Genomic DNA, 19,525 nt, shown 5'->3' with positions numbered 1-19,525 from the left:
ACCGTAATGACCAATAAAATCATTAAAAAGACAGAAAGTCAGAAAGACCTACTGACCATTGATCAACCCATTACCTATTTACCTTTGGACCATAGTCAACATAGGAAAATAATCACCTTGCACATCACTAAAGAAGTAAAATAAGATTTTATTATGTGGAGTTTGTCTAATAAAGCTGGTAAAATGTGTAGTTTCTAAATTGTAATGAGTAATGATGCTTTCTTATGGTTAATAGACACTGTGTACTACTTACCAAGTGGTGGAAGTTACACTATCGGGAGAAAAAGTAAGCATATATATGTCATGATTTTACTGCAATTTCACTTTACCTAATTATGGCCAAGGCAGTGTAGTTATGATTGAATTTTGAAATGATAGAATATAAAGTAGTAGTCTCGTGCTCAGTGGGAGGCAGCTACATTCATTGAGCATGCAATAATGCTTGCAATAGTTGTAGAATTTAATGGAATTATGTATGATTTACTGTAATATTAGAATACAGTACAGTAGAGTTAAAGTTGTGTGAATTTGGTACATTGTTCTTAGTACATTGTATTATTTGGTTCTGCTAAATCAAAAATATAAAAACTTATATGTTACATGCTAAATACGTGGGTTTTTATTTAAATTGTATGTGCATTTTAGGTACTGATATAATAATTTTAGAAGACCAGTCTATCAGCAGACTCCATGCCCTTATTACTGTTAAGGTGAATACTATTGTTGTCCCATGGACTATGCAAATGTATATCATCATGACTGTAACTACATGTATTTGCTTTATCCTTTGCTTTATAGGATAATAATGTTGTCCTAAAGGATGAGAAGTCCAAATTTGGTACAGAAGTCAATGGTTGCAAGCTATCTTCAGAGCAAGTGTTAAGTAATGGCGACATTATCAAGTTTGGCCAAGGGACTACTTCTTTTAAGTAAGTTCTCCTTTTTTCCTTGCATGCTTATAAATTTGGATACTATTATAATTATGTACATGTGTGCGTGGTCCTATAGACAATGTTTGTACTATACAATATAACTTTTGGGCAGCATTCATCAAAAAGCCATTTATATGTACCAAGTACCTCCTTTTTATGATAAATTTTATCAGAAAATTGTGCATGTTTTTTGCTATTACTTTTATTTTTGTCAACACAATCTACATGTATGTTGTATCTACAAAATTTGTAATCATGTTTAATTCTTTTTTTACCCCTTGTTTTTTATTATTTTTATGCATGTACATGATATATACATTGTATAGGTTGAAAAAGCAGGAATTAGTGTTTTGCTATTCTAACATGACAAGTAATGTGAAAGAACAGGTTTCAGCTATTGTTGAAAAACTAGGTACATGTACAGTCATGTACTTCAATCTTCCACACCCACTACATGTACATGCATGTACATGTATAAAAAATATAGTTTGATTTTATTGTGTTTTGTTGTTACATTTAGGAAGCAAAATAGTTTCAAATTGGTCTTCTTCTTGTACTCATCTTGTAATGACAGCTGTCACTATTACAGCTAAAGTAAGTGTATTTTTATTCTCCTTTGCTAATAACATGATTTAGGTTGTTAATGCACTCTCCTCCTGCTGTCCAATTGTGTCTGTAGCATGGTTAGAAGAGTCCCTCAAATGTTTAGATCAGAAGAAGGTGTTGCCATCTTCAGATAAGTTAGTGTCATTCCCTTGTTTTTAGTGAAGTATTTCATATAGTTATGTGCCAGAGGTTGTTGATCCTAATTTACTACAATCGCAACATGCTAATGTGTCATTGAAGCCTATGCTGATGCGTCGTAGACTTTTTTCAGAAAAGAACATTTACTTTCTTATTAAAAAGCAAGTATGATGCCATTTATTTAATTATTTTTTACTTTGCACAAGTATTTGATGTTGCAATACTGTCTTAAAGCTGCAGGTGGCAAACCACATCTTATTACTGATGTTACTGATGAAAGAATCAAACTATTAGCAGATGATAATGCCTTGGTCATTGATCCTTTAGTCAGTGGGCCTCTCTTTTCCAAAGTGAAAAATACCTTGAAACTGTATGTTATTGACCAATGGAACTCATTAATCATATCATTTTAGATCTAATTTAAGGCTCATTTCTGAATCTGAAATAGGTTATGGTATACTCCACTGCTCAATATCTCACTACTGTAATGCTAAATCTTTAGAAGGTGTGTCAAGTAATACATGTACATGTAAATCATTCCTCATGACTGTCATCAGCAAATGGCAATAATACACATACATGTACAAGTACTACAATTATTGGGGAAAGCCTGGCTTAGATGAGAAAAGTATATCTGTCTGTTAGTGCGCATATGTCGTCCTTACTTACCTGAATTAAAATTCCACTTTTTAACGTGTACATGTAATTTGTTTGCTGTTGGCTAGTGTGTTCAAAGCGGCATGCACATAAGTTGATATTTTTGTTAGTGCCTATATACATGTACATATGTACATGCTTGTATGATAAATTTGATCTTTTTATAGGTTGCTCCCAAATTCCACCTCAGCTTCCTCCTTCTCTTTCGATTCCTTATACTCAACCTTCTGTTGGCAATGACACTATTCTGGCACTTAATAGTGAAGCACTTAATTCTCAGACCAGTACGAGGGAAATTCAGGGTAGTACAAGAGAAGGAACTGTGCTTGAAATTGATGAAACTATATTAAGGGACCAAGTGAGCTCTACATAATGTATGTACTACTTGTAACTTTATTATAGTCCACTTATGCTTGTATTTAGACTCCAAGTAATGCAACTTTAATGTCACATTCAATACAAGTTTCAGGAAGAAAAGTTGCTCGGTCATCAAATGAAACTATTTTAGCTCCTGATTCACTGACACTTACTCAAAATATTTCTAGTCAGAAAAGGCAAAGGTAGTTTCATGATAGGTGTACATTATTATTTACATTTAGATTGGATGTCAATTTAGATTGGATAGTGGTGAATGTAGCTTTTCAAAAAAGACAAAGTTGAGTCAATCAGAATCTGAAAACTTTTTAGCAACACCTCATTCTATTCCAAATGTGCCTCTGACTTCTACATTTTTGAGCTCACGAAATGCAAGCCCTCAAAAAATTTCCTTACCGGATTTTGAAGTCTCTGATGCTGTGGCTTCACCTAGAACTCAATTCAAGAAAAATGTAGAGCCATCGTCTGGTGCAGATTCGAGCATGTTTGCTGGTTTGTTAACTCAAAGACGTAAAGTAGAATGTGCTACCTCTAAAGACACTATGCCATCAAGTAATCATTGGGACACTCACTCAGATCAAGAAATGAAGCATACTGAAGCATTACAAAAAGTAAGTTTCTCTGACTCATTGATGATTCTGTTTCTGTCTTAGTTGCAGTCTAGTATGAACATATCTTGTGATGGCTTTATTTCTGCTAGGCAACCTCATACACAGGTTCCAAAAGTGAGGTTTTATTAAACCCATTGCAAATTATAATTAGTAACCATAATAATATTAGAGGGAAGAAATACCTGAAGAAGAAAGACTTCCTACAGAAGTTATAATTGAAACTGTTGGATTAGTCAGAAAGCTTATTCCTAGTAGTAATTCAGTCAATACACATGTAAGGTGCATTAGAAATTTCAAGACTTTTAAAAAAGTACAAGTGATTAGCAAACTAGCATTCCCAGAGTAATTATTATTGTTGTCATTTAGGTAACACATCCTCGAAATCATTCCAGTGTCAGTAGGCTTATTGGTGGAGCAGATCTATTTATTTCATCTCTGCAAAGAGCATTGTAATAAAAAAACTCTGATTTACAGAAACTGTTATTTAAAAAGGAATTATAATTAAGTATTGCAAAAAGTCAAGTAGTTCCTACGATACTGTAATTGTGTTTGCTGTATTTAATTTTGTGTTCTGAACAAAAGCTTCAAGGCTCTATAATGATATTATAATAAAAATGGCAATATGAATTGTGAACCTTCTTTTGCCTGCTTTCTTGAACTTTAAGAATATCTGCTCTTTTTCTTGTTGCAAGTTTGGCCTCTGCCATTGTCAATTCTAGAAAGTTGTCCAATAACTTAAAAATTAATATTATTTATTTCCAATATTACCATCAGATTCGTCGTCATCATAGTCATCATCATCTTCAATGTCTAACAAGTCTAGAGATTCGAACTTCTCAAGAGCTCTATTTGTCTGTTGCACTTGAAATGTAGTGCTTCTTCTTTGTCCCTTTACTATCCTTTTGGCAGCAGGATCATCAACTTCATCTATCAATACCATTGACATGTATTAGTCATTGCTAGTACTACTATGTACCTAGTAAATATGCCACACCAGGCAAAGGAGGAGGGTCTGGTATACGATCGTTTCTCTTGTCAAAATCTTCCCATTTTAGTGGAGACTGGTGCTGCAATTTTGCTTCCATGGTATTTGTCTATGAGTACATATACAATGTACAATATAATAAAACACATTTTTAAAGTGTTCTTATTTCTTACTCGCCCTCTCGCATTTGCTATAACAGGATGTGGTGTGGCTTGTACCATATCATCCGATGAATCACTGTCACTACTCAGCCTATGCTTCGAAAGTGTTGCCTATGGAAACAGTGCTGTTCAAAGTGTCAGATAAAATTACTAAATACAACCTTCCATTCTTGCTCAAAAAGCTTGCGTTGTTCTAGAAATTCCTTCTGTTGTTGCTCAAGCTGCAACTGTAAGCTCTATGTATAAGTCAGAATCATCACACTAATACAAAAGTACATTAATATTACCTTCATGTGCTCTGCAAGACCTCTTTGGATGGTTTCTGAAAGTTCAGCTTTTGAACGTTCGGCTTCCTTACGTTGGTTTTCCTGTGACTCCAATAGTTTATTCTCAATATCAGCAAGTAATTGAGTACTGGAGACCTTAATTTTATAATGAACCTAATGTTTACAAAAGTGCTGAAAACTTACATCTTCCATTTTATCACCAACAGGTGTCCATCCACTTTGAGACATCAATGACAACAGTTGTGCTTTTAATTGAGGATCTTTGCCTTGTATAATATTCTGTATCAGGGTAACTCTAGCCTCTTGTTGTGGTGTCAAGTCTTCTGGCTTCATATTAAGAGCCTCAATTACAGATAAGAAATCATCAGTACCCAGACCTGCAAAAATATCTAAACTGAATAGTACCACAAACAATTACCTGGTTGGGCTGAATTCTGTGGGAACATAACTTCAAGTTTTTCAAGTTGTCCATTTCCCTGTTCATGATTCATAAAGCCTAGAATAGAATTTTAACATTTTATGTTTTAACTATAATCATACTTAGTTCTTGCTGCTCACCATCCATACTGGAAGATCTAGGCATACCAGCAAGCATTTGCTCAATCTCTTTCTCAGTATCAGCTAAATATAAAATGCTTAAGTATACATGTATCAAATATTATACCTACCAAATATATGGTCTACATCAACGCTTCCTTGAGAAGATGGGGATGCAAGATTTCTTTCCTTTGGCTCATCATTGTCTGAATCAGAAATGATAGCAATGTTGGGGACTTCAACAGGTTGCTTGTGACCTCCAGTATCAATAGTGACAGATGTTACAACCTCAGAAGATTCATGAGGTGCCTTCTCTTGATCAACTATCTTCAACTGCACTACAGTGTCTTTTTCTGAAGAAGGTTTCACTGTCATTTTCTTCTTTTTACTCTTCTTTTGATCTGTGCCGGTTTCAACAGTCTCTTTCTTTTGAGTTGTCTTTTTAGTCGATTTCCTTTTGCTAGATTCCTTTGCACTTGTTGTTCCTATATGTATATTTGTATAGATGCTGATACCATGAAAAATTTGCTTACTCTTTTTTTGTTTCTCAGTTTTTTCTTGTTTGTTGGATTTTTCCTTGTGAGATCTTGTCTTTTTTGTTGAACCCTCACGGCTTCTTGATTTTCCGTCTCTCTTCACCAATTTCTCATGCTTACTAGAATATCTAATTTTCTTTTCTAGTAATACATATTATTTAATTTTAATAACCACAAAAACATTTTACCTTCTTCTGTTTCACCACCAATGACTACAGATATAATATCATCATCATCATTCTCATCATCATTTACTGGGAGTGAATTCATGGACTGATGAAGTGGTGAGGGCTTCAGCTCTTGCTGTTGAGATCACAATTACATATACAAGTAAATAGAAGTCATTCATTACACTTACAAAAGCAAAATTTCTTGCACGAATTGATCCACTAATATCTTTAGACATGGATGTTTGAGGTGCTGCTAATGAGACACCTAACATTTCAGACCAATCGTTAACATCTTGATTCTTGCGTTTCTTCACTTGCTCGGCCTGTAGTTAAATTGCATTTGCACCATTACTGCTATAGTTTAAAGGATCATACTGAATTTTGCTGACTGCTCCACTGCTTTGATGTTTTTTGAGCTTCCATTGCATCATAAGCTTTTGGAGACAACTTCTGCTCCTATCATAATAAACAGTGCATGAAATTTAATTCAAAAAAATAATTTTGTTTTTACCTCAGGACGATGCTTTTCAATCCCTTTCAACCCAAGTATTGGTAGCATGAGCAATATTAAAGCACTTTCTGCTAAAGTTGCAACACTGATATATTCTGGTAGCTCTTTTTCATCTTCTGAATCTGTTTCAATGCAGTCATCATACCTGATTTATTATTGTTTTGTATATTATAATAGTTATGGATATGAAAATACCTTCCATCATATTTGTCAGGATGCTTAGCACGTTGAAGTTTTGTTCCTTCTGATGCTTGTGAAGGAATTTTTCCTTGTTCATCAGCCTTCATCATGATAAAATTGGCATGAACCAATTCAGAAGGATTGTGATCAACCTTTCCTCCTTTAGTAATTGGAGGAGGAGCGGGATGATCTATTGCTTGATCCTCTAATCCTACATCCTCTAGTGTTGCTGGGCCAAATCCAATAGCTCTATCTGTGGTAGATCCATGTATATGACAAAAATGTACTACATATATGTTAGAACCTGTATGACGACTCTTTCCTTTGTTGATAGGAACACTAATTGCACTTGAATTTCCAGAAGTAGGCCGATTTTTTCTATGCCCCCCAAAATGTCCCTATAGCATAATTTTTTATAAACATTTCCTGATTTTAGTTTACTCACATAATTTCGTGGGTGATATCCAGCATAAGGTCCTGGTTGTGGAGGGAATAAAAACTGACCTGCACTAGCTTTTTGTAATGCTTCCATGTGAATTCTGTCATTAATACCTTTTGCTTTTGGATGAACCTAAAAGAAATTGAATTATCATAATGACACACATTACTTACTGGATAATATTGAGGTGGATATGGATATCCATAGTACTGAGCTACCATTGCCGGCATATAAGGATACTGTGGATAGCCTAAAAGGAGAGAGACATACATGTATCATGCATTATCATTAGTTATTAGTATACCTGGAGGCAATGATGCTGGTGGATGAGGTGGATACCGTGCTCCTGTACCAGTTGAGGCAATGCTTGATCCTGAAGTACTGCGGGGAGGTCTTTTGTGATGAAAATGAGCAAAAGGATGGAAATGTCCGGGATAATAGCCATACTGTCTTGGGTCATGGAAATGATCAACTAGTTCAATTAGAAATGAAGCATTACAGGTCATACTTCCCCTTTACCTTTTTTGGAGCGGCTAACACTTGTGCCAACAGAAGATGTTGAATCATTTTCTGATACAAACTTGTTACCTTTCTTCTTTTGATATTCTAATGAACTGCAATGGAATTTGGTAAACAACGTCAACAAAGGAAAGACACACATATACAACATTATTCACTACCAATGAATTTACAACATTGGAAGCTGAACATGAATATCATTACCTTGCTGTTATTCTTCCAACACGATGAGAAGAGGCAACAGAACCAGTTTCAGACATGTGCTCATCTCTTGAATTTTTCTTTATTTCCTGAGGCAATTTTTTCTTCTTGACTTTTGCATATATATGTCCCTATCAAAATCTGAAGTACTATAACATGCACAAAAAAGGCTTACTTCTGCACTTGTCTCATGAGGAATATCATCAGTCTCATCCTTACTAACTCTTAATTTTGACCGACTAACTCGATCACTAAAATTAAGTTGTCATTATCAATATTGAGCAAATTGTTTGTCTGACCTTTCTCTGTCTTTCATAAGTTCCCGTTCTAGTTCATCACCACTGTCATCCAAGTCATCTTCATCAGTTAATCTTTGCAAAGATATTTTTCGTGACACTTCTTCTTCTTTTCTTTTTTCAACAATATCAGCAGTTTGTTGAATTAGGTCTGTAATTTCATTAGCTTCTTCTCTTTTTGTACGAACCTATAATGCACACTAAATTTACACATTACAGTGACAAGTACTCACAGTATCACTTTTGTCTTGAACGTAGGACTGGAGTGCTTTTGTCTTATTTTCTCGAAAATCAGCCAAGATCCCAATTAAGTCATTGTGGTTGTTTTGAACAGCTAAGTCAAAAGGTGTTTCTCCACTCTGTAAAGACAAATACAAGCAAATAATGGTATAATAATAAGAAAGCAATTAATATTCACCTGATTCGTCATTGAAATATCTGCTCCATACTTTAATAAAATAAGCAGTGTATCACGTTCACCAAACTCAGATGCATCATGAGCTGGTGTTGAACCACTGTTATCAACAACATTAACAGATGATTTGTCTGGAAGTGATTCTATCAGAAATTCAAGCAAATCTGGCAGGCCTTCAGCTACAATATTGTATCTTAAATTTTGTGTTGTAATAAGCAATGCATACCTGCTGCCAAGTGAAGAAGAGTAGCACCATCATCAGACTTAGCTAGAATCATACTTGGTCCGAGTTTCTCAATAAGCCACTAATAACACATAACAATAGTAAGTCAATCATTATTAAGAGTTTTTTTACTTTAGTAATAGACACTTGATGAGCTGTAACTGCAGCATGAAGAGTGGTCATTCCTCCTTTTGCTTTAGCAAGTGGATCAACTTTCACCTCATCAACGAGATATTTTACAACATCGGTTTTACCTAGTTTTATTTATATCAATAATGATTACGTAGAAAGTATTTGCAGGATTGCAAGTGCAAGCATAGATTACTACCTTTATCAACAGCATAATACAACGGTTGGAACTTTTTCTCAGAACCAGATTCGGAGGCATAATCTTTACCATAACAATCAATCAAAAATTTAACTATGTCTAACGCACCTACAAGAATTAGTAACACTAAAGTATTGTACATAATTCAATACCTCCAGCAGCGGCAAGGTGAATTGGTAAATTTCCACTTATATCTCTTACATAAGCAAGGCCAGGAAAATTATTTGAAATCCATTCAACAGTTTTTAAATCACCTGTATAGAATAATTACAATTATTTTTAGTTTCATAAAACGTTACAAGAATACCTTGTAATGTTGCAAAACCCATTATGGTGAGACCATTCTCCTCTTTCATTTCAGATAATTCTTTTCTAATCTTTACGTCATGATTGAGCAAAATCTATAGTTACAGAAGTATGTTATTGTTTATAAAGCCAACTAAGCAGGGGAATATTGTTTTTACATTCTCAAAATATTACAGTATTCACTTGCCTTCAAAGCTTCAAGGTTGCCATATACCACAGCATAGTGGCACGGAGTACTGCCCTTGTAATCACAATCTTTCGGAGAATTAATATAGTTTTCCAAAAGCCACTTTAAACATTCCAGTGCTGGAGCTCTTGCAGCTACATGCAAAGCTGTTTCAAGAGTTTTGTGATGTAGCTGTGGTGCTCCAGACTGGATGAGCTCTTGCAAGCTTTTTAAATCATCAGCCATAACAGCGACGTGCACATCCAAAGGAGGTCCTTCGTTTTCAGCGGTTTCATCTCTTGACACTTTCCTGATACGTTCTGACATGTTTGAACAAAGCAGTTGTTTTGACAAATTGGGTGGGGCTCACTGCAGTCATGCATGCATTATGCGCGCGCATATGACCTTATAATCCGCAAGACATCAAAATAATTATCAAAAATCGATTAATTAGATACATGTACCGTAACTATGAGTTAGCAGTTTCCAAATGGTTCCACGTGGGTCAGGATTTCTGCAATATCCGGACTAAACAACACATCCTCTGACAGAACTAAAGGAGACTGACTTCGGTATTTTAATTTTCTTGGTATGTATTAAGCCTATGTGTCCTTTTAGATAATGTCTGTCGCTCGAACCCCGAATCTTCATTCTAGTAAACCTGTTAATTTAAGTGACATTTGGGACGATCTTGAGAAAGGGATTTTTCATGTGTACAGCTGGCAGAGTATGCAGAAGAAACGCTACATGGAGTTGTATACGTATCCACTCAAATATTCCTTGTACATAATATATATACAATAATAAACCATGGTACTTATGGCACTGGGTGTGGTAATTATGCATGGGTGTGGCAATTATGAATTTAGCAATTAGCCCTTAATGTTATCATGTAGACATGTGTATAATTATTGCACTAGTATTCATCAACCTACCTCGAGTGCCAGTATTGTGAAGCGACGAAAAACTCAAACTCCCAGTACGTGAGTTTGGTCTTGCATGTATTTCTGTACCGTTTTGATTCTACATATGAGAAAGATTGTTGATACTTATGATTATTTTACATGTGCTGGGTACACACATCCTAAATAAAAATTTGTGTTATATCAATCCTTTTGGTCTGGTTTTGTACTTTTGTTGACTGTATTACTGTATGCTACATATATTTTGTGGGTATAAAATTTCACGATTTGACCATAGATTAATGAGTAAATGAAAGATTGGAAACAGGAAATGCAGGTTGGGTTACCACGTGACAACCATCAGTGTTTTGATTGATTTACCATCTCCATTGGTGAAGTTGTGCTGGCAGGATTTTGAAGGAAATTTGTGTTACTTTGGGATAGCGCTTGCTTTTAGTGTATAGCCTATTCCACATTGAATTTTTAGAGCTACCTGCAGCAAAGTTTTTATCTCCAAAAAGCCATTTTGCAACCAGTTAGAGGTACACTAAGTGGCCTGTTTTTGAAACACTTTATTGTTTGTAAAACACTCAAGCTTCATAGTATCAACGTGCAAGTTAGCTCATTTCATGAGAGATTTCAAGCTCTTTAAAATGGTTATACTTATTTATAGCTCAAGAACAAAATGAGTTTCGCAGAGGAGGAAAAGATGGTATATCTGGTTAAAGAGTGACGTGGCTACTAACAAGTGCATTGATTTACTGAACAAAAAAATATTAATAAAAAGCATAAACATTGGTTGGTATTGGTGTGAGTTTTGTTTGCATGAATTGTATTCCCTTGGAGTTATTCAAGAATAAAGCAAGAAAATTTCTGTTTTTTGCTCCAAAATCTGTCAAAAAATCCCAACCATCGTCTGTTTACTTAGCAACAATACAAATGAATGGAGGTTTGCCAACGCTTCCATTTTCATTTACTCATAATATCTATGATTTGACTGCATTTTTCTATTTGTGAATAAAAATTTTCTCATTTTAATGTAATTACCACACCTACTATACAATCAGCACGCTATTATGCAGATTTTAATTTTGTGAAAATTTCCAAAATGCGAGAATTGCAAAATTTAATCTCCGCAAAATATATGCCATATACAGTATCTTACATTAATATTTGTTTAAAGGTGGCGCTCAGTTTGTTGGGATAGAGCTGTATTCAAAATTAAAAGATTTTTTAACTAATCATTTAGAGACAATTAAGCCGGTATGTTTCTCTGTTGCCTTCAATTATTATTTTTGTATTGCACTTTGATTATTAGGCTGGAGAAGGCCTTAGTGGTGAGCAAGTTTTGATATTTTATACTGAGGCTTGGGAAGGATACCAATTTTCCAGCAGAGTTCTTAATGGGATATGTCATTATTTGAACAGACATTGGGTCAAAAGAGAACATGACGAAGGAAAGAAAGATGTCCACGAAATCTACTCTGTAAGTCATGTACTGTGCAGGTTATATACATGTACATGTACAATGTGTATATTCAGTAAATTTTATGTCGTGTATTGGCAAATTTTAAGGCTAATATTTCAACAACATTTGTGTTCTTGAAACCTATTGGTTGAAGCTTTGCTGCCAGCTAATACATGTAGGCTTTCTTGTTGCTTAAATGTCTTATAAATCCAGTCAGGAGCCCATGATATAAAAGAAGGGAGTTGGAGCTTGAAACGCTCACGCTTTAATTAGTTTTTTTGCCTGCTAACTCTGTCTAGCGGATATACTATTTTTAGAATAGTTATTATGAAATAATTAATTGTAAACCACACCCACCGCACAGTTTTTTCATGATTGCTCCAAGAAAGTAACAGCAACAAAGACAGGACAGAAGAGCAATAGGAAATATAGTCCTCTAAATAAACAGGCAACTCAAAGGAAAGGCAAGAAGTTTTTAAAAAGGCACAAGATAATAACTAGCATTGAAAAATACAGTTAGTGATGCATCAACTACAGTCTAGCAAGAATCCTTCAGTGGTGACCTCCTTGGAGTAAAGGAGTTATCTGTGCTGCCAAGTCAGCCAGGAGTGCCTGTAGTATCTTCCATTATGAAAAAATTTAAAAACCGTGCGGTGGGTGTGGTTTACAATTAATTATTTCATAATAACTATTCTAAAAATAGTATATCCGCTAGACAGAGTTAGCAGGCAAAAAAAAACTAATTAAAGCATGGGTGTTTCACACTCCAACTCCCTTCTTTTATATCATGGGCTCCTGATCCAGTCTAATGAGGTTACCCTTGGGCAAATTGAAATGGTCTGATTAGATGATAGGTGGTTGCAATACAGCTTCTCTTTTTATGGAAAATCTCTTATGTATTGATTAATGTAGATGTACCAACTTCATTGATGTACCAACTTCATTTCTTATTAATTAAACTCAATGAAAGCTTTGATGCAATGAAAACTTTGGTGTGCCAAAAAAGTTTTGTTGTTTGGAAGCCCCACTGTATTGAGTAACCTCAGTCTATAATGCAGCCATTGGCAAAAATAATGAAATTAAAGCTACAATTTGGAAGTACTAGACGAATGTAAAACATTAAAGGGGCGAGCCTAAGCAAGCCATACTGTATTATTTATGAGCAAGCAAAGCAATTGTATACATGTCCATACAAATACAAAAAAGTGAAAATTTTGTCCAAGCATTTCATTAGCTAGTCATCTGATCACTTATAAAATGTCAGCAGCAATTGGTTATAGCAAGCATGAAAGATCTGTTAAAAGCAGTCACTGAACAATTTGTATTTTGAATAAGTTTGCACTTCTGCTTTCAGTGTTAACCTTCCTTGTTAGCCACATGGTTAGCCACATGGCACCATTTTACTAAACTGGGCAGTGCATATTTTGATTGAGCTGAGCCACACCTTTAATTGCTGCAGCAAGTCAGCAACACTCTTTCCAATTTTTCTTGAAAAAAACATTACTGTTTCACTTTTGTTGTCTTACACTTCACTGATTGTTGTGAGGGCATGTGCTATAGTGCACTCATTCATTCTGTCCAGAAGCAAACTTAAGCAATTTCTCACTTTGAGGTATTGTGGTTTTAGAAGGGGATCCCCTACACTCAGATAACTTCTCCACGCTCTAGAAAAAGTTACTTTCTTTAGCTTTATTAAGTATTGACAGCAGTGCAAGGGACCAAAAGCTAACAATCTTGTCAAATGTAGGTAGGTTCTCCTATCATTTCGTCATGCTTCCAGTAACAGGGCTATCTAGTATCACTAGAGAGACACAAAATCCTTTTCTTTAAAAAATATGTAGCGTTTTTCTATAAATTTTTTTGTCTTGAAGAAAGGAATGCCTAAAAATTACTCACCTCTTGACTTTACACGAAGCGCTTGTCCTTAGGAAGAGTACTTAACTTCAGACGCTTGACAAGAGTTTGTATGGAACAAATAGGGCCTACTAAATGCGTGTGTGCACTGAGTAGAAGTCCAAGAAACTTAAGCTTCTTCCAGCAGTTACTCTAAGAGACACCATTTTACTCTAGCAATCAAGATTTGACACTTTGAATGGACTGTGACAACTCTAGCAATCAAGATTTGACACTTTCTTTGTACTGTAACAGTGTAACAACTGCCATGCTGTCAGTTTGCAGCCACACCCAAACACCCCCACATTTAATTAGACTATGAAGAATGCAATCAAAACTATACTATCTAAGCAAACTTTTAATACAGTGGTAATATGCAGGACAAAATATAGTTTTGAAATCATGTATGAAAACAAAATTAACATTGTTTTTCTTTGTTTTGGCGAGGCCAATGCACCACCGGTGTCTCATTATTGTTGTGTATATTTGCAGTCGCGAATATAACCCAACTTATGGTAGGTCTGTATTGCTAATGGGAGTAGCACAATGAAAAAACTTTTGTGAACTCTAAAATCAGCTGAATATTTAAGTGTAGTATGAAATGCCAAAATATTTTTTATCCATTTATTAACAAACAAATTAGTGCTTGGTTTTTAAAGGTCTTTGAAGTAGTTGCAGTATATTTTTATCTTTTGTGTCTTTTTTGTATTCAGTACATGTACTTGCTTCATTATTATGTTACTGCTTGCCTTCCTCACTTAGCTCTCACTGCTATCTTGGAAGAAATGTATTTTCCAGTCTCTTTCTAAAGCTGTTACTAATGCTGTATTAGAACTTATTGAAAGAGAAAGAAATGGAGAAACTATCAATACTAGACTAATATCTGGTGTTGTGGACTGTTATGGTTAGTTTTTGTGTTATTTTATGTATTACTTTATATGAATTTGTATTGTATAGTTGAGCTGGGCATTAGACCTGATTCCACTCAGTCCAAAGGTCAGCAGTTAGATGTTTACAAGGAATATTTTGAAGCAGAATTCCTTACCCACACTGAGCGTTATTACATATCGGAAAGTGCTCATTTTTTGGAAAATAATCCAGTCACAGAGTATCTAAAAAAGGTCAATATTATACACCCATAGTATTTTTTGATTATTAATTGTATATTAGGTTGAAACAAGGTTATTAGAAGAACAAAAGCGCGTCCACACCTTCCTACATGAAAGCACTCAAGATGAGGTATTTTAAATCAAAGAGATTTTTAATAACTTACTGCATTATGCTGTACTGTAGCTAGCAAGCAAGTGTGAGCATGTGCTAATAGAGAAGTACTTAGAGATGTTTCATTCTGTTTTCAATTCTCTACTGTCTCAAGAAAAGAATGAAGGTATTTTTATATTATTGATTCATTGATTATCTTTTGTCAGATCTTGCACGCATGTATATGCTTGTGTCACGTGTCTCTAATGGTCTGGCTCAACTAAAGGAATTATTTGAGTTACATGTTTATTCACAAGGCATGGCATCTATTGAGAAATGTCGTGATACAGCTCAAAATGTACTGATCTTTATTATTTTAGTGTTTATGAATTATCTTTCATTTTGTAATAGGATCCTAAAGTATACGTGTCTGCATTACTAAACACGCATACAAAGTATAGTAATTTAGTTAAAGAATCTTTTGCTGGTGACAGTGGTTTTATGACTGCTCTTGACAAAGTTTGCTCATCTTTTCTTGATTTTATAATTATTATACCATTTGTTATTTTGTAGGCTTGTGGCCGATTTGTCAATGTCAATGCTGTTACAACTGCCTGTAATAGCTCATCGAAGTCTCCTGAACTTTTAGCTCGGCACTGTGATGCTCTTTTGAAGAAAAGGTTCAATTGTCTAATAAATTATTAGTAGTACTGATTATTATTATTATTAGTGCTAAGAATCCAGATGAAGCTGAATTAGATGAAGCCTTACAAAATGTGGTAATCAAGATGATTTTCGTTTTTGGTCAATTAACCTTTTTTAGATGATCCTTTTCAGATATGTTGAAGATAAGGATGTTTTTCAGAAGTTTTATTCGAAAATGTTAGCCAAAAGATTAGTTCAGCAAATCTCTGCATCTGATGATGCTGAAGCCAGCATGATTTCTAAATTGAAAGTAATTTTAATCGATTTTGTAATTACATCATTGCTTTTATTGACTCAAATAGCAAGCTTGTGGTTTTGAGTATACATCAAAGCTTCAAAGAATGTTTCAAGATATGAGCTTGAGTAAAGACTTAAATGATAAATTCAGACAGCACCTTTCTGCTGGTGACAGCGCATTAGACTGTGAGTATGTAGTTATGAAATTTAAGTTTCAATAATTATATTAATAAGCAATAGAAATGTTACTCCTTAAGTGATCAAATTTTGATTCTTGCTTTTTATGTTATATTCATCAAAAGTAAACCATCTCATTACTTTTACACTGGGAAGAGCTTAAACAAAGCATAAGCAATATTAACATTAGTGTTGTTGTAGTACCATAATTTTATATAGTTCTAGTACTAGTTCTAGAACTAGAGTTTGATAAAATTTAGTTCTAGTACTAGTTCCGGAACTAGAGTTTGATAAAGTTTAGTTCTAGTACTAGTTTTGGAACTAGAGTTTGATAAAGTTTAGTTCTAGAACTATAGTTTGATAAAGTTAGTTCTAGTACTAGTTCTAGAACTATATTTCAATAAATTTTAGCTATTGTTCTAGTTCTAGAGCTAAGTTATAGTTCTTGTACTTGTTCTGACAATAGAGTTTAAGAAGCTTAGTTCTAATTGGAAATAATTTCTAAATACTGCTTCTTTTTGCTTCTGCTGTCATGCTTTAACTGCTTAGCTTTGAACTGAACAAGTATGCAAAAGTCTATTGATATACTTATACATTATAATCTATGTCTAAGTAACACATTCATACATTGTTTGTTATTCAGTCTTTGTTATGTACTAAAATATTTCAATGACAAATTAGTACCTTCTTTGTTAAGTAATATTGTTCTACAACTCTAGTTCCAAACTAGTTCTAGTACCACAAGAGAATGTACTTTTAGTTCCAGTTTAGCTCTAGTACTGAGACTTTGGCAAAGTTTAGTTCCAGTTTAGTTCTAGTACTACAAGTCTTGTATAAGCTAGTTCTAGTTTAGTTCTGGTTCTTACATTGGTTGTAAAAATAGTACTAGTTCTAGTTCTTGGAACTAGAACTATGAAAAAAGGCAGTACTAGAATTGATTTAGTTCTAGTTCCAAGGAACTACAACAACACTAATTAACATATAGCTGGTCATTTTCATGGGTTGCAAATTTTGTGGATTTTTTTCTGGATTTGCAAAAATAATATCCGCGAATATCAATTTATTACAGCACCCACATGGTAGAATTCGCGAAATTAAAATCTGCGAATTGGCATTTTAGTAGATTTCGCAAAATATAGGACCCACAAGAATTACCGGCTATACAGTATAGTTTCATTTTGATTTTTTTCCTTTAGCTGTTGATTTTTCAATTATGGTATTAAGTAGTGGAGCTTGGCCTTTTACTCAAGGACCATCTTTCTCATTACCTCTCGAAGTATGGTTCCTGTGAAATACACAGTGTAGTTTTAATTGTTATTTCATTTTATTATTACAGCTTCAAAGAAGTTATTCTCGATTCATAACATTTTATACTTCTCAACATAATGGAAGAAAGCTTTCTTGGCTCTATCAATTATCAAGGGTTAATAATTATAATTTTTTTTAATTTTGCTTTATAATTATAGGGTGAACTGGTAACCTCATGTTTTAAGAGTCGTTATACTTTGCAGGTACAGTTCAGTGCATAGTTTCTTCATTATTTTGTTGTATCAATAGACGTCAACATATCAAATGGCTGTGCTATTGCAGTATAACACATCTGAATCGCATACTTTTGGCCATTTACTAGAATCTACTCAATTAAAAGAAGTAAGATGGTTAATCCACTGGCAGTAGAGTTAATTATTATTATTTCTGTTCAGGACACTCTAGTACAAGTAGTGGCAATGCTTTTGAAAGCAAAACTATTGGTAAGTATGAATTTCGTTGTTCTTTGTAGTGTACTTATGTTTTTAGTCTTGTGATGATCAAAATATAACTACCGAATCAGTCATCAATTTATTTTTAGGATATAAAAAGTAAGATAAGCAGGCGTCCACACAAATAAATTTTTAAGTACACTTACCTGTGCTTTAATTACCGTGTATCGGGTATATTTCAATGCATTAATAATTTCGGAAAAAGCAATCCATTGCGAAAATAAATATTATGAAATTTTAAAATATGCGGATAAAAGGAATAGAAGAATTGTGGTATCGTGCAATTAATATGAACACGTGGCTTCATGGCTTCATGGCTTCTTACTCAAAGGCCATAAAGAGCCTTCTTTGCAAGTTAGAAGTGTTACTAAGGTTGATTCAGAAGTGGAGAAGTCAACAAATGCTTCGATTGACTTACCAGGCCAGGTGGTTGATGGAAATAATAGCAAGTAAAATATTTTCGGAATATAAAAGGCTTCCGAATTATTCCATCATTGAACTTAATATTTCCTCCACTTTTCATGCATTGAAATATACCCGATATATGGTACTTCCTTTTACCATAAACTTGTACAGACAAGCAAGAGCTATGTTTTGCTTACTGTAATGCATTCTTTAGAATTAAGTTTTCACCCTTCTTTTATGTTAATGTACATGCATTTTGTTTTAATTTTAGTAAGAAGCTTAGAGTTAATATAAATGTGCCAGTGAAATCTGAGCAAAAACAGGAACATGAAATTACACATAAGAATGTGGAAGAAGACAGGAAATTGTTGATACAGGTACAGTAGTATTATTGTTATTTTTGTTGTCATAGTGTACATAATTTTAAAACAGGCTGCTATAGTTAGAATTATGAAAACAAGAAAAGAATTAAAACACCAGCAATTGTTAGCTGAAGTGTTACACCAGTTGTCATCTCGTTTTAAACCTAAAGTTCCAGTAATTAAAGTAATGCTATTACTTCATTTTATCTCAATGATCATTTCCTTTACAGAAATGTGTGGATATTTTGATAGAGAAAGAATATTTAGAAAGAGTTGATGGTCAAAAGGACACTTATAGATATCTGGCATAATAATTATAATTATAATGTGTTATTATACTATTTTGACAAAGTAAAAATTAGTAATGATGTTCTTAAAAGAAACTGAAGTCTTTGTAGTACCCCACATTATGGACTCCTGGTGAATAGGGTCTTTTGTGTTATTTAATCAAAAATTGTATATACTACTGATGTTATTCAGATCAGAACTGATTATGAGTTCATTCAACTTGACTGAAGATGATGATAATTATAAAAAATTTTCAGTAGGATTGAGTGTGGTTCTTTGCTACTAATTCATCAAAAAAGTAGGTTAACTCTGAATGGGATTGATGATGTTCACAACAATGACTTTAAAAAATAGTGCTAAATACATACCAGTATTCTAGATCATTTCACACGATCCAGAAGAAAGGTTTTGCAACTCTTGTATTTAATCGAGGTCTACATTTGAAACAGTTTCATTAATTTCCAAAACAGTTTGAATTTATGCATGTTGTTATTAGTGTTGTCTTGCTCATGTTTGTTAGAAATACAGATCTGATTTTAATTTGCAATT

The 19,525-nt window shown here is 34.0% G+C and overlaps 3 protein-coding genes and 1 long non-coding RNA gene across 8 annotated transcripts; 3 read left to right on the top strand and 1 right to left on the bottom strand.

Moving 5' to 3' along the window:
* On the top strand, window positions 1–3,862 carry LOC105312448 (nibrin-like). Of its 2 annotated transcripts, XM_019995458.1 has the most exons (16): window positions 1–178; window positions 236–286; window positions 646–710; window positions 799–929; window positions 1,259–1,344; window positions 1,453–1,526; window positions 1,569–1,672; window positions 1,715–1,841; window positions 1,883–2,046; window positions 2,090–2,181; window positions 2,501–2,691; window positions 2,757–2,893; window positions 2,950–3,319; window positions 3,362–3,433; window positions 3,489–3,629; window positions 3,686–3,862. In XM_019995458.1, exons 1-16 carry the CDS (start codon window positions 154–156, stop codon window positions 3,770–3,772), a joined length of 1,917 nt encoding a protein of 638 aa, XP_019851017.1. In that variant the 5' UTR covers window positions 1–153; the 3' UTR covers window positions 3,773–3,862. The 2 variants fall into 2 exon arrangements, with proteins under 2 accessions (XP_019851017.1, XP_019851016.1); XM_019995457.1 differs by having other exon boundaries at window positions 1–286.
* LOC109581388 (uncharacterized) lies at window positions 3,784–9,947 on the bottom strand. Of its 2 annotated transcripts, none has more exons than XM_019995453.1 (33): window positions 9,601–9,947; window positions 9,415–9,508; window positions 9,260–9,361; window positions 9,108–9,215; window positions 8,912–9,033; window positions 8,783–8,861; window positions 8,560–8,735; window positions 8,375–8,500; window positions 8,145–8,329; window positions 8,021–8,096; window positions 7,849–7,976; window positions 7,645–7,739; window positions 7,430–7,597; window positions 7,299–7,375; window positions 7,132–7,257; window positions 6,991–7,084; window positions 6,702–6,939; window positions 6,507–6,651; window positions 6,371–6,451; window positions 6,184–6,318; window positions 6,014–6,128; window positions 5,823–5,966; window positions 5,421–5,774; window positions 5,311–5,373; window positions 5,171–5,248; window positions 4,936–5,129; window positions 4,753–4,887; window positions 4,627–4,701; window positions 4,478–4,576; window positions 4,296–4,413; window positions 4,088–4,246; window positions 3,955–4,034; window positions 3,784–3,911 (listed from the first exon to the last, which is right to left on the bottom strand). In XM_019995453.1, exons 1-33 carry the CDS (start codon window positions 9,904–9,906, stop codon window positions 3,849–3,851), a joined length of 4,338 nt encoding a protein of 1,445 aa, XP_019851012.1. In that variant the 5' UTR covers window positions 9,907–9,947; the 3' UTR covers window positions 3,784–3,848. The 2 variants fall into 2 exon arrangements, with proteins under 2 accessions (XP_019851012.1, XP_019851011.1); XM_019995452.1 differs by having other exon boundaries at window positions 5,293–5,373; window positions 9,601–9,946.
* A 94-nt stretch (window positions 9,948–10,041) lies between these two features.
* Window positions 10,042–19,093, top strand: LOC100638896 (cullin-1). 3 transcript variants are annotated; one of them, XM_019995454.1, is made up of 24 exons: window positions 10,042–10,151; window positions 10,198–10,340; window positions 10,476–10,558; window positions 11,665–11,744; window positions 11,800–11,967; window positions 14,605–14,746; window positions 14,800–14,963; window positions 15,013–15,081; window positions 15,136–15,229; window positions 15,270–15,400; window positions 15,454–15,561; window positions 15,616–15,722; window positions 15,773–15,821; window positions 15,866–15,997; window positions 16,050–16,170; window positions 17,358–17,437; window positions 17,498–17,584; window positions 17,628–17,672; window positions 17,719–17,811; window positions 17,865–17,912; window positions 17,959–18,020; window positions 18,598–18,703; window positions 18,759–18,872; window positions 18,919–19,093. In XM_019995454.1, the coding sequence occupies exons 2-24, from the start codon at window positions 10,201–10,203 to the stop codon at window positions 18,997–18,999; spliced, it is 2,304 nt and encodes a 767-aa protein (XP_019851013.1). In that variant the 5' UTR covers window positions 10,042–10,151; window positions 10,198–10,200; the 3' UTR covers window positions 19,000–19,093. The 3 variants fall into 3 exon arrangements, with proteins under 3 accessions (XP_019851013.1, XP_019851015.1, XP_019851014.1); XM_019995456.1 differs by lacking the exon at window positions 10,476–10,558 and having other exon boundaries at window positions 10,045–10,168; window positions 10,236–10,361; XM_019995455.1 differs by lacking the exons at window positions 10,042–10,151; window positions 10,476–10,558 and having other exon boundaries at window positions 10,204–10,361.
* On the top strand, window positions 10,570–11,255 carry LOC109581389 (uncharacterized). Its single transcript, XR_002184610.1, has 2 exons — window positions 10,570–11,097; window positions 11,155–11,255. It is a non-coding gene; the product is annotated as an uncharacterized LOC109581389 (long non-coding RNA).
* Window positions 19,094–19,525: the final 432 nt, after the last annotated feature.

This window comes from Amphimedon queenslandica, unplaced genomic scaffold (assembly GCF_000090795.2).
Source record: "Amphimedon queenslandica unplaced genomic scaffold, v1.1 AMPQUscaffold_13444, whole genome shotgun sequence".
Taxonomy (NCBI): Eukaryota; Metazoa; Porifera; class Demospongiae; order Haplosclerida; family Niphatidae; genus Amphimedon; species Amphimedon queenslandica.
The sequence above is the reverse complement of the archived record's forward strand: the minus strand, read 5'-3'. Positions and strand labels throughout refer to the sequence as shown.

Excerpts from the sequence above, each read along its gene's own strand:
- LOC105312448 (XM_019995457.1), top strand. The coding sequence starts at position 205 with ATGAGTAATGATGCTTTCTTATGGTTAATAGACACTGTGTACTACTTA. Across the intron at positions 930-1,258 it reads CAAGGGACTACTTCTTTTAA|GTTGAAAAAGCAGGAATTAG; the intron begins GTAAGTTCTCCT and ends TACATTGTATAG. Across the intron at positions 1,673-1,714 it reads GTGTTGCCATCTTCAGATAA|TTATGTGCCAGAGGTTGTTG; the intron begins GTTAGTGTCATT and ends TATTTCATATAG.
- LOC109581388 (XM_019995452.1), bottom strand. The coding sequence starts at position 9,906 with ATGTCAGAACGTATCAGGAAAGTGTCAAGAGATGAAACCGCTGAAAAC. Across the intron at positions 9,216-9,259 it reads TCACCTTGCCGCTGCTGGAG|GTGCGTTAGACATAGTTAAA; the intron begins GTATTGAATTAT and ends TAATTCTTGTAG. Across the intron at positions 9,034-9,107 it reads GTATTATGCTGTTGATAAAG|GTAAAACCGATGTTGTAAAA; the intron begins GTAGTAATCTAT and ends AAATAAAACTAG.
- LOC100638896 (XM_019995454.1), top strand. The coding sequence starts at position 10,201 with ATGTCTGTCGCTCGAACCCCGAATCTTCATTCTAGTAAACCTGTTAAT. Across the intron at positions 15,082-15,135 it reads ATGAAAGCACTCAAGATGAG|CTAGCAAGCAAGTGTGAGCA; the intron begins GTATTTTAAATC and ends GCTGTACTGTAG. Across the intron at positions 18,021-18,597 it reads TTATTTTTAGGATATAAAAA|TAAGAAGCTTAGAGTTAATA; the intron begins GTAAGATAAGCA and ends TTTTAATTTTAG.